The following is a 13,404-nucleotide window of genomic DNA, read 5'->3' as shown; positions in this document are numbered from 1 at the left end:
TCCAGTATGACGACAGAATAGAAATATTTCAAGCGAACTTTATTCTTTAGGTCGCCGCAACATAATCATATGCTTCTCATGCAATTTGTATTATCGTCCAGTTTATAAGGGAAACGGTCTAACGAATTTTTTGGCCCTGAATATATGTATATGCTATATAGCAAAATTTACTTATATACATATTTTATATGTATTTTTATATGTATATATGTACGTTGTTATACTACATTTATTTATTTCCTAAAAGTAAATTCTTTCAATGTTTTCTGCAGATATTCATGTGAATGATGATAGTAGACAAGGAATGCTTTTCAAGTTCTTCTTCTTAATTTTAATTCAATTTTATTTTTGTAGATTCTTTTGTTTTTAGTAATTTTAGTTTGTTCCTTTATGTTATTAAGAACGTTTGATATGCTTTATTAACATTTTTCATTTGGAATGTTTGTTGGTTTCCTCTTCTTCTTCTTCTTTTTCTTTTTCTTGTTTTTTTTTTTTTTTTCTTCTTTTTTATTTTTATTTTTTTGTTGTCTTGTTAATATATGTATTATATATATTTAGTTTAAAAATTTTTCTAATAAAAAAATTTTTTGTTTCATTTTTGATCGCTAACTCATAAACAACCTTTTTTTTTGAGTGACTTTAAAAGCAGTCCAGTTCAAATACTTAAATTATTTTAAATTAAGTTCATTCATTCAAGCCTTGCTTTCGCCTCGCGGCGAATTTTGATTATTCAAGAAATGGAATTATTTTGCGTATAGGAAAGGAAATCACTGCATGTTGTTAAATGAAACCGTTTCAGATGGTTGCCTTGAATAAAGCTTTAAATGCAATCAGAAAAATACTTTGTAACAGAGTACCAAGCGAGAAATCATAGGCACACTCGTCTTCGAGGTACTTCCTTAAAAGTTTCTTGAATATTCCGCTTCTTTACGGATCGACACACATTTTCTATATTTGATCTATAAAGTCATACTCGCCGAACAGATTAACTGCATAGATTCTAGAGTAAGGAAAAGTGATAAGTTTGTTTGTTTGTTAAAAAGTGTTTTAACTAAATTGCTATCTAACGATATACGTTAGAGTGAATGAATTGACTTTTGAAATGAATTATTCATTAAGCAGCTGCTGCGATGGTTGATGGTTGATTGCGGATGTTACAAATGCATGGACTACGCAGATTTTTCCTAATGAAATCAAGGCAATCTTTATCTACGAAACTTAGTTTATATCTGTGAAATACATCAACTTTTGGATGCGGTAGGTAAAAGAATGAAAATGTAAGTAATCTTCCTACTAAGAAGCGCACGTTTCCAAAAATTATCCTCCATTTCCGATGAAACTATAAAAATTGACCATAAAAAGTCCGTTTTAAGCCGAAGGCATTGCCCACGAACTTATTGACAAAAGCGGCATTTTTGTACTCGCCAGCAGTTTGCTCGAATATGAGTAGCGACAGATCGCTCAGTGGAAGCTCTATTGCTACGAATCAATTTATTTAGTTAATATTTTTTCAAAGAGTGGATGCTGCACAAGGGAGACCGTGCCATTTAGGGCCTGCGAGATAGATAGATAGCAGCAAATATATAGTCCTGGCGGCAACTTGGCCACTTCTTTTTTTTTATGGAAGGAGAAAAAAAGAAAACATTATTTAGGCAGAAACATTTGAAAGAGAGCGGGGAGGGGAGGAGGGGGGGGGGGTGAAAACATCTCCGAGAGACACCTGGCGCCAAGGTCCAGTAAAGGGAGTACGTCGCGCGGTGAATAATGTCTTTAGAATACTTGCCTATACATAAGCACAATAAAGTTGAGTGTATTGGACGCGTTCTCGTCACCGATTACCATCTCCCTTTTTCGCTGTACGCGGCCCATTATATATTTTTTGTTTGTTTACAATACAGTGGAAAATTTGACATGCCATGATACGATATATATAACAATATGTGCTGAATTAGACGATAGAGTGTCATCGTTCAATGGCAAATAGCAAATACCAATGAACCAATTTTTCCACATTGAATCGCCATGAATTGAAACCTTTACTAAATTAGGTAATTGTGTGAATGTTTTATTCGCGGGTAAAAGTTGTTAGAGTGTAGCCGGCTCAGCACACAAGATGCCACAAGAGTTTCGATTACATATTTTATATATATTTTCATGACGATATTAGTCAAGTGTAAGACATTTATTGATAATATTGTTAGTCCTCTTAGGAGGGAAAACTTTCTTAACAGCGTTTGCATCTGAAAAAATGACTTTATGCATCGCCTTACATTAAACGAACGTCTCCCGAGATCATTTCATGGATGAATGTTCGGGAGAACATGCCGAGGAATGGACTCAATGGGCATCTTGGCCCATTAATCCGCACAGTTTCATTAAGCAGTAGTAGAGTTTTCAAATGGTTTCATAGATTGTTCGAAGCTCTACTTAGGAAGCCAATAAAAAATTAAAAAGAAAAATTCGACGCGGCTTCTTTGACGCTTGACTAAGAAGAATAGCTCGGAATGTGCAAGAAATCGCGACTTATTTCTATGCTTAGTTATTACGAAATTCTTACTAGTATTAGAGATACGTTACAATTAAATCATTCTCTACGTCGTGAAAAGCGCAAATAATGCACTGTGCTAAGAGAAAGTTATGGTGCCCATGCCTTGTATGCTTTATGGAGAAATTTACATTGAAGAAATTACGAAACTTTTAACCTCACAGAATGAACTTAACGCAATTAAAGTTATGACCCAAGATTTACGGAACATCGCATTAGGTTTGCACAACGATTATGAAAAAGATTAAACCAAAGAGAAAAAGACAGAAATAGACATAAAATACGAAGCAATTTCGCTTAACATTTTCTTACCTTATCGACTATTTAAGGCGTTTTAATAAAAGGCGAAACTGAAATAAATTATTTTTTGAAAAGGAAGAATTTTTCCTTCAATAAATTGAGCAATTAATCATTCATGTATATTAGTAGTAGCGTGATGTACCATGTTAAGGTTGCGTCTTATATTAAAGAGTTGAAAATATGAAAATCGCAGCAATAGCTTATTGGAGTGCGTGATTTGCGGAATGATTGTAGGGTAAATAAATTTTCATGTTAGAAATGGAAAATTTCAAGGTTTTTGTATAACAAAAAGCATACGTTATTGCACTTACGTACGATGCACACTGATGCGGATTCAGTTTATTGCTGTAACTTTTTTTTATGCTATTTAATTATTCTCTAAGCACAAGAGCACGCATGAGGTTTCTGTGCACAGCATTGAGCTGAGTTGAGATTATTGCCAAATCCAGTCATTGTTTAGACTTTTTAAGCTTTCAGCTCGTGCCCATTCAAATTCACTTGTCGGTGATGATGTTGATGAACAGGCATTAGCGATAACAAAGGTTTGATGATGTTGATGCTCATCGTCGTTCTTAGCGCTGTCATTGTGGCGGCCATCGTCGCCATCGTCGTCGTCGTCGTCGTCGTCATCATCATTATTATTATCCGTATCTTGCTTTTTCCGTTTTCGTTGCTGTGATTGTGGTTGCGGTTGAAGCTGTTGTTGCGTCATGGTTACTTGTTGTCATGTAGATGCAGCATTCGCAGTCTTTATTACTCAGCTGGTCACGAGCGTATTAGGCCAGTGGAACAGATTGTCTTGTATATCGGAAGAGTGTTGATGCTGTGGCTGCATGGGATGTTGATGCTGTAAATGTTGTTGTTGTTGTTGTTGTTGTTGTTGCTGCTGCTGCTGCTGCTGATGTTGGGGCTGAGCATTCGATGGCAAGTGTAGCTGTTCTGGCATTTGCATGTGCTGCTGTAGCTGCTGTTGTAAAGTTTGTGTCATGTTGTTGTTAAGCAATGAGGGCATTGATGTCGTTGATGACGAAGATGAACTATGCTGATGTTGATGCTGGTGGTGATGATGATGGTTATGATGGTGCTGTGTTGGTGGTAGGGTTTGTTCCGTTGATTGCGGCTGTACGTGTAATTCCTGAGGTTGGTGATATTTATGTTCGAAATGATGTTGCTGTTGCTGCTGCTGCAATTGCTGCATCTGCTGCATTTGGCTATGGTGATAGAATGGCATTTGTGTGACTGAAGCCGGTGAGGCAGCAGCAGCATTAACTATGGCCGCAGTCATGGCGGTTATCGAAGATGCGGCCGACAATGAATTTTGTTGCAAACCCCTTATACTATCGGCGGGATGAGCTGTGTAAATGTTACTGCGCCTTAAATGATTGTTATTGCCGTTTGGCCGTTTATTGCGTGACCACCATTGTACATGCGTGTCGGCTGTGTAAACCCAAATACCCATCGGTGTTGCAAACGTAGAGAGCGAGAAAGAGAAAGAAAGAGATAAAGAGAAACAAAAAATTATTTTCTATCAGTGTAGCCATTGCCTTGAGCAGCCACCACCACTACCGTCGTTGTCATAGCTGTCGCCTTTGTAATGGTCTTCTGACTGTACGGTTCTTCATAATGATAATGCTCAGGCATGTCAGATTCATTTCGCTCATCATTTAAACGTTCATCACCGCTTTTATTATCGCCATCAATATCATCGGGTCGCGGTGGTAAAGGTCGTTTCAAAATTTCACTTTCTCTGTCAGAATTTAGATATTTCTCTAGATTTTTGTCTAAAAGCTTACTGTGAACGTTTAACGACGATAAGTTGCTCTGTGTTGTGTTAGTTGTTGCGTTACTGCAATTATCATTTATTGGAGAATTTTGATGATGATTATGTTGTTTTTGTTGCTGCTTGCTATAATAATGATGATGATGTTGCTGATGATGATGATGATGACGATAATGATTATTATGGGTTGGATGGGATATAGGATGGTGGTGGTATTGTTGAGGCTCTTTCCCCTGTTCTTCTTGTTCTTGTTCCTGTTCTTGTTGTTGATAGTGATGGTGGCTGTTTAATGGCAATTGCTTCAAATTATCAATTTGATTATTTATTGTTGGTACAGTGTAGGGTTGTTGTTGTTGTTGTTCTTGTTGTTCTTGTTGCTGTTCTTGTTGTGATTGTATTTGTAAACGTAGAAGTAATTGTCGATCTATTTGATTTGTTTGAAAAATTTGTAACTGTTGATTGTGCATCGTGGTCAGACGGTTATTATCAATTGATGGAAGTGGTAACTGTTGTTGCTGTTGCTGTTGTTGTTGTTGTTGTTGTTCTTGTATTTGAGAATTTATATGATGCTTAGAACACTTACCGCTACGTTGATGTGATGTTTTTTTCCTGAAATTTTAAATGAAGAAAAATAACAAAAAAATTGTAAACACGGATTTATATGATATATCGTGAACAAAATCGACAAACATAAATAAACAAATATATAAACTATAAATAATTTTTTTATTTTTTATTTTCTCCTAACGTATGTTAAGCAACGCATGCTAAGATTTTAAACAGGTTTCGCACTTTTTGCAATCAACATATTTTCACTTATAAAGCAATAACTTTGCTTATACACGCCCGCTATCCATATACGTTCGATGGAATGTTGGCGAAGGACGTATCGTCTCTACACTATAATAACTTTTGTGGTCGCAATATTATCGCTATTTGAATATTTGGAAGCATTTTATTCAGAATGGATTTTATTGATGACAACGAAGAGTTCTTGTGAATACGGTCTGCTTAAGACTATGAGCCACTGGTATTTTTAGCATTGCTTACTACACCCAATCGCATAAATGATTTGGGACCGAAAATATGTTAGACATTTTACGGCCGACATGTAGACAAGACATCAAGCCAAGTCACAAGCATGTACCCATCAACTCTGATAACAAATCCATTACGCCCGCTTGTTTCCACAGTGAATATAATACACACATTCAAAAAAGATTTTAGTCACATCAGCTTTAAGAGTAATGTAAACTTTCTGAACGATTATTGCTTATCATCGCCGTCATCATCATCATCTTTCCGAAAGTTTTGATCATCTAGTCTACTAATCATATAATCAAAGCGCTTTTTGTTTACAGCGCACTTTTGCAAGGCATGGCTAAGTGTTCTCGGAAAGCTTTAAATCAATGTGCGACATAACCCATAAATAAGTATGTCGAAGTTTACAATATATATTCGTGACGTTAGTTTTTCTTTCATTTTTAGTCTGCTGTTGTTGTCGTTGTTGTGAGTTGTGAGTTGTGAGTTGTGAATTGTAAGTTGTGAGATTCGGTTAAAGTCAAGTTTCAGCTTTTGATATTAATTTTCGAAGCTGTAGGAGCTCATCCGATAAACAAAACATTCCAGTGTGACAGGCATTGATTCAGTGTGCTAGCAAGTTGATGTATAAAATAGATGCACAGGTCGAACAAATGGAACGACAATCTAATTAGTGTATACCTTTGGCTTCGTTCTCGCTTTTCACAATTATTTGGTCTATTTTCGTTTCAAAAATAATTCCAAATACAGACCAACGAAAACGATCCATTGAGACCTTTAAGTTGCACGGATAAGGACTAATGTTAAATATGCTGTAAATGTGCACTTACCTTCTGCATTTGACAATAGTTATCATGATAATTGCACCCAAGAGCGCTGATAATATGGAAACAATCGTTAAGGTAAGGGGCCAGCCCAGTTCTGAGGCCTTTTCTATAGCAAAGGAGAAAAATGAAAAAGAAAAAATAAAACAAAAAAAAAAAAAAAGTCATGAAGTTTATTGAATTAAAGAAGAGATCTGAAATCTGTGTTACAATCGAAAGAGAAGAACTGTAAAAAGAAAGATAAATGTAAAATTCTTCTCAAGCACGCAACAGGAGTCGTGTGCCTATCGTTACTCAACTCTAACATAGTTTAAAAGCCATTTCTCCGCCATCATCATCATCGCCATCATCATCTCGAACATGTATCCTCTTTAACTTTTAGAATATTTAACACTTAACACTAATGTTCTATGCTTTTTTTTTTTTATTCATATTAAATTAAATTTTAACAAATGTGAGCATTTTTTGTTTTTTTTTTGTTTTTGTGTTGTCTTGCTTGTTCTACCGCTTCAAATTTCATTACCGTTCGGTATGTATGTTTTGTTCACTTACCCATTGTTCCCTCAAATATAAATGTGCTTTTCGTTGGCATCGCCCAAGAGCACAAATCACATGTTGTCAATCCATCAGTCAACACCGGCTCATCGACAAAAAACGGCGGACGTGGTGGGGGTGGAACAAAATGACCATTCCATAGGCCATTCTCGCTAGCATCAAATGCCAATGGTGAGCCAAACAAATCATTGTCATTGTCATCAAATACATCAAACGATAGATCACGAAAATTGTTACTAAATTCTTCAGCGGAGCTGGCAACTAAACTTTCAATGTCAGGCGGGTTAAATGTAGGATAATACGATGAATGACTGCTGCTACTGACAGCAGACGTTGTTGATGATATTGTTAAGTCTGTTTCCTGATATTGATGGTGCGATGACCGATGATGAAAACGATGGTGGCTGAGGGGGGTTGACGGCAACGTTGAGTTAGCGATTGTCGATGCCGAGGTTGTTGCTGCTACTGGAGGAGACCGGAAGTTTGAAACTAAAACGGAAGCTATTTGGCCTATTGTGGGTATTAAACTAGAGCTATTAATTTCAGGGAGAATAGCTATATCTGGCGATAGTATTTGTGACGGTGTTGGCGGCATTTGTAATCTTTGCTCCAACGATGGCAACAGAACAGTGTTATTGTTACGATATGTGGCAGCAGTTGCTGTTGTTGTTAATATGGCATCAGTTATACGGCTTGTTGAGGGCATATTGTTTGCAACTATATATTAAATTGTAAGCATACGGTTCCCTGTAAACGTACGGAAGTAGACAAAAGAAAGGGTTAAAGCGCCTTTTCATTTTTTCTAAATTATTTAAAACAATTTAAAAACGTGTTAAAGCGTATAAAACATAAAATATGAATACAAATAACTATACCACGACTATAGCTCACACTTGATGCCATTTCATTTGAAGGTAATAATAAAAAAAAAAACAAAAAACAAAAAAAAAAAAGACTACAATGTCCCATCCGCCTGTTTAAATATTAACATTTATAATATAGCATATGTTTTAACGTAGCATGTGTGCGATTGTGTGCGTGTATATGCATAGGTACGATGGTGTATATGTTACAAACTCAATTTGCTAAATGACAATCTAACTGTGAAGCGTCGGCCCTCTCCTGGCCTACGTGGTTGATGTTTCGTTATTCACTGCATTCGATGCAACATTGGTCTGACAGTACGGAATCTTAACTGAAATGAATACTGTAAGGTTTCAAGCATTTCTATGTGTGTTGGAATAAGCGTTGCGCTCACCTCGCCTTTCCCATCAACATCATCTTTAACATGTTTACTACGAACCTATGCTATGCTGCTTGCATTTTTCATTTTTTTTTTTCATTTTTTTTTTTTTTTTTTTTTTTTTTGCTAACTGTCTACGAGTCTGTCGGTCTTTCTGTCCGTTTGTCTGTCTGCCTATATTGTATTATGGTTGCCCATAGCGTTTTTACCACAAAGACCACACACACGCACAGGTGCTGGTTCTGGTGGTTCGGTACGGTTTGGTAATCGACCGCCACCGCTGTTTGCTGAATATTGTGTGTTTATAAGCCTTCATTGACTCAAATGTCGCGTGTAGACGTTTATAGCCTTTAAAGCTTATTCAAATGCATAAACACAACAACACACATCCAAATGATTGTTATTTTTAGTCATGCTTGGTATTCACAAAACCATCAACTTAACCAGTGAACCGCAACCACCATCACCATCAACCACACTACAACTACCATTAACCACTAACCATTATCATCACCACAACAGCACAAGGCCTTTACTCTCCTTAAACTTGTTTGCACTTGAACACATTTTTTATTTCTTCTCCTTCTTCTGCCACTGCCCCTGCCCCTGTTTCATTAGTTCATTTCTTCTTTCGTCTCCATGGCAAACTTATGTTAATTTATATATTCCCGTCTAATTTTTTCGTCTATTTGAAATTTTCATTAATTTTAAGAAAAGAAAATTTGATTTATAGATTTTCTTTTCTTTTCTTTTCTTTTCCCTTGTTTTCGTCTTTTTGTTTTTATTCCTTTTATTTATTTATTTGTTTATTTATTATTTTATTTTTTTCTTTCCTGCATCTGGAGAAATAGCTTCACCAACAGCTAACCTGCCACCGCATTTTGCTATTGAAAATTCCTGGCAGTAAGATTACGGCACGTTTTGCACATTATCGGAATTGTGAACCAAACACAAAACGTTCACTCGTGTCGTCTCGAAGAAAGGTCTTCGGGTTGTGGCTTTTCTTTTTTTTTGGTTTTTAAACTTTTTCAATTGATTTCTCTACCGGCAGGCATGGCATGTGTAGTGGATGCAAAATTAATCATAAAAGTGAAATTTTTACTGTTATTTTTTTTTTTGTTGTTTTTTTTTCTTTTCTTTTAATTAAAGCTATAAATCGTTCATTTCTAAAAGCAAAATAATTGCATTCAAAAACCAGATTAAGAGTCCAGTTCATGCCTTGACTGTGGCCGAGGAAACAAAAGTATCTAATTAAGTCGTACAAACGTTGCAAAAGCAACATTTTTCTAAAAAAAAGCAAAGACAAAAAGATTTCCAAAGCTTACTTCTGTTTACTTCTTATTGTCTTCGTTAGGTTAGGCGGAATTTTGAAACCACGTGCTTCGAAGACACAATGAAAAATGATTTTTCTTTTCACTTGCAATCAAATCATTTTTTTTTATATGCCTCGCCTGCATAACGCAAGACGCTACTCTAACAAATTAATAAAGAAAAGAAATGACGTGGCAGTGGAAGTGGTAGCAATACAACACAGAGATGAGAAAAAGAAAAGCGAAAATTCAGATGTGAGAAGAGGACGAAAAAAAAAAACAAAATCTCTTAACTTAGGGGGCAACACCTTTACACCGCCGTAACAGACCAACAAAAGTGCATTTTTCAGCATTAATCCTGCGTTAACTCTCACCCAGCCCCTCCATTGTATCCACACTTGAGCGAATTCGCGTCGGCCATACAATTGCAGCCCACAAATGGATCCGTAAAGCTTCGTTAAATTCTCTCACCTTCTTTCTGATGGCTGCCTAAACTCAACTATTGTTAGGCGAATTGCATTCGAAAAGACTAAGCCTATGGACAATCTTAACTCAGAAATAAAAATTTGATTTTGTTTTGTACAAGAAAGGGAGTTAGCCTTCCTTAGCATTCCTTGTGCTAATTTTTTTTTTTTTTTTATCTTAATCTAATAATTAATTTAATTGTTATATTTATAATAATCCGGCTGAGCGACCGAAGACAAAGAATCTCGACTGGCAACTCAGTGCTCGCGGGGGCAAATCTAAAGTACAGTGAAGTATTTAATAAAGCCGATAACCTTAGATGCTAGTACTTTAAGACTTTCGTCTCAGAATTTATTTTTCCGCCTGAATTAACAATAATAATAATGATTATATTTTTAGAAATATTAAAAATAGTAAGACTTCAACCCATTCCGTAAGGCATCCTTAAGTTAAATGCAGCTCATAGAGCAGTGGCTACGAGTTTGGATCTAAAAATAATCTAAAAAATTATTTAATCCGCAATGCGTACAAGTAGCTGGTACACGTAGGCAATTTTCGCACTATTGATTATTGCGTGATTGATGATCATTTCAAGAAAAAAGTTTAACTTTCAAGCGAAAAGAAATTTTGCTAATAATGTTTTAGTGAAGATATCAAAAATCGTTTGCACGTTTCGCTCGGCAATATCATCATAAAGATATTGTAAAAAATTCGAACGAAACGAATCAACATTTTAGGAGTTGTTACGAGGTCCGCCTTGAAATATGATGTTTCGAGAGCAGAGCTTTTGAAGTTAAAGAATCGTTTGTTGACTTGTTCTCTTACTATGTGACGTATTTTTTTACTTTAGGGATTAGAAAAGTTAGAAATCGCCAGGCAAAAATATATTTTGGGCGATAACCTAGCAGCTTGGATTCGTGTGATCCAGTTAGTCCGAGTTCGAACCGCTTGGGAAAATCTTTCAAAATCTCTTTCTTTCACCATAGTTTAGAGGGTTCAAAGCATCTGTTAAGCCAATAAAAAAACAAAAACAAAAAAAAGATTTATTGAAAAAATTTACGGCTGTGGTATCAATTAATAGTTGTACTGAGAGAATATTGTTTGTATTCTTATCACACCCGGCACCACTTGTGATACAAAGGTGTATTAAGCTTGTGCGGATGTACGCAACACCCAGAAAGACTTGAGACAGATTCACCGCTTATCACGTCATGTCGATTCAGAATCATTTTCTGAATTTGCTTGTCCGTCTTCCGTTCTCGTATTCGGTGTACACTTCACAATTATTCAGTTATTTCGACGATGTCAAGCATGTTGACGTGTCGTCGTCCAAGAACGAACCCTATTAAGAATGGTTTCGAAACTGGAATGGGGCAAGCCATTGAGATCGTATTTAATCAAATTTTTTTGTATCTGTTCACTGCCTACGACGTGCAAAGCCAGACGAGGCGAAGTCTGATAACAAAGGTAAATGGCATCATGCGCGGCCGGATGGTGCTCATGATTCTTCGAATCAGTCGAAAAGGCGAGACATACAATATGCGAAAGAAGACAAAAAAGAATGAGACAAAAGAGAAAGGAAATTTCAGTCTAGTATTTTAATCTGATTGATAGATGGTAACCAAGCCTGACGAGTGCAATCTTTAAGAAAGTCAAAAAAGGATAAGAAGAGTAAGTGCTTCACTTAACACAATTTACCATGTGAACTTCGAAGAAGAGCAAATATGTCAAATAATTATAAAATGTTATCCATTTCTACTTAATTATGATAAGTTAATCGCCTTCACAAACACATTCGCATATATTATATGCAGCATAATATACACATTATATATATATATATTTATATATTTATTTAATAGAATCCATTTAACATACATTTAACATTTAGCTGCTATCTTAAAAAGCAATTGTCTGCCTGCTTGCATGCCTGTTTATCCGTTTGATTCCTCGTTCGGGTGTTCGCCTGGCTGCGTGGCCAGTTCGAATGCCGGCAATAAAACGGATTTCGAATAATATGAGAAAGGAGACAAAGCGCGAACGATTACTTTTCCTCTATGGCTCATTCATTAAAATTCATTTGCGTCTATGTGTGGCTGAGTGCGTTCATAAATAATATTTATATTAATACCCACATTACTAACGCGTAACATTTTGCGAGATACTGCGATTGTTATTCGCTTAATAATTGGTAGAAATATTTATCAAAAAATTCTAATCAGTTTGGTTCTTCAACAACCAAACAGGATTTAAAATTAATTTGCAGTAGTTAGACATTTCGTTGTTGTTGTTGTTGTTGTTGTTGTTGTTCGTCCACCCTGTTCGTGGAACTATCAGTGTTTTACAGCGTAAACAAGTTAGAAAATATTTAGCTAGATTTCGTGGAAAAATTAGTTAAGTGATATTACAACAACAAGCGTCTATTTTGACTTTAAGTTTACAATCTTAACTATATAAGTTTGGACTGAGTGCCGCTATAATAATTTTATAGTTTATCTATCATAAGCCCTATTACGTATATTCGTAAATATTTAGTTCTTGTTTGATGAGTGTGGTGAACACTTGACACAATTTCGGAAATTCGTGCGACGGTGTGTATCCACGATTCGTTGCAGGGTTAATATTTTTTATTTATGTAATTGCTGTTCTTAAGATTTTAGGCTTGTTTGTATTTAAGTGTCACTTGATTTTTGTAACAATTAATCATGCGTTGACACAACGGGTAATATTAGACATTCAACTGAACGGAGCAAATTTAAGAAAAATAAAACTGGGTGTGTTGGTAGAATAATGGTAGCATAAACATTCAAAGCAACATCGAATGAATTTGTAAGCAGTTTAACGAGAAATATGTAAATGTATACATATATACATACAAACAAGAGTAGTAGTTAATAGTAGTAATGAAAGAAAAAAGAAACTTAATTATGTTTATTTGTAAGTGTTTGCAACAAGGAGCAACAGAGACCGACCCGTAGATTTTTTGTATGAAATTTTAGACATTTCAATAAATTAAAGAATATTATGAAAACGTTGAGTGAAGTGCTCTACATGGGAACACACATATTCACGTATAGATAGACAGACAGTCAGACACTCAGACAGACAGACAGACAGACAGGCAAACAGACACACACACACACACACACACACACACCTGTATACTAATAAACATATACGGATGCGACGCACACATATGCATACATTATGTTTATTATCGTATATATGTATTAATATATATATTAATATATATATATATGTATATATGTATTTATATATATTTTGTGCTTTGCGGCCGTATTTGTTTATTAGTATACAGGTGTGTATGTATGTATGTATGT

The 13,404-nt window shown here is 35.5% G+C and overlaps 1 protein-coding gene across 2 annotated transcripts in view; it reads right to left on the bottom strand.

The window, feature by feature from the left end:
- Positions 1-567: 567 nt before the first annotated feature.
- Positions 568-13,404, bottom strand: part of LOC119645077 — a 62,306-nt gene continuing 49,469 nt past the window's right edge. The window contains exons 1-5 of one of the 2 annotated variants that reach the window (XR_005248611.1): positions 7,043-8,815; positions 6,497-6,599; positions 5,209-5,234; positions 3,157-4,282; positions 568-1,610 (exon numbers count right to left, since the gene is read on the bottom strand). Coding sequence is in view for 1 of the 2 variants with exons in the window: in XM_038044947.1 (XP_037900875.1) it covers positions 3,603-4,282; positions 5,209-5,234; positions 6,497-6,599; positions 7,043-7,751 (1,518 nt within the window). In the remaining variant the exon portion in view is untranslated. Of the gene's footprint in view, positions 1,611-1,703; positions 4,283-5,208; positions 5,235-6,496; positions 6,600-7,042; positions 8,816-13,404 lie in introns of those variants that run through there. The other variant, XM_038044947.1, reaches the window with a different exon arrangement.

Source organism: Glossina fuscipes, unplaced genomic scaffold (assembly GCF_014805625.2).
Source record: "Glossina fuscipes isolate IAEA_lab_2018 unplaced genomic scaffold, Yale_Gfus_2 1, whole genome shotgun sequence".
Classification (NCBI taxonomy): Eukaryota; Metazoa; Arthropoda; class Insecta; order Diptera; family Glossinidae; genus Glossina; species Glossina fuscipes.
The sequence above is the reverse complement of the archived record's forward strand: the minus strand, read 5'-3'. Positions and strand labels throughout refer to the sequence as shown.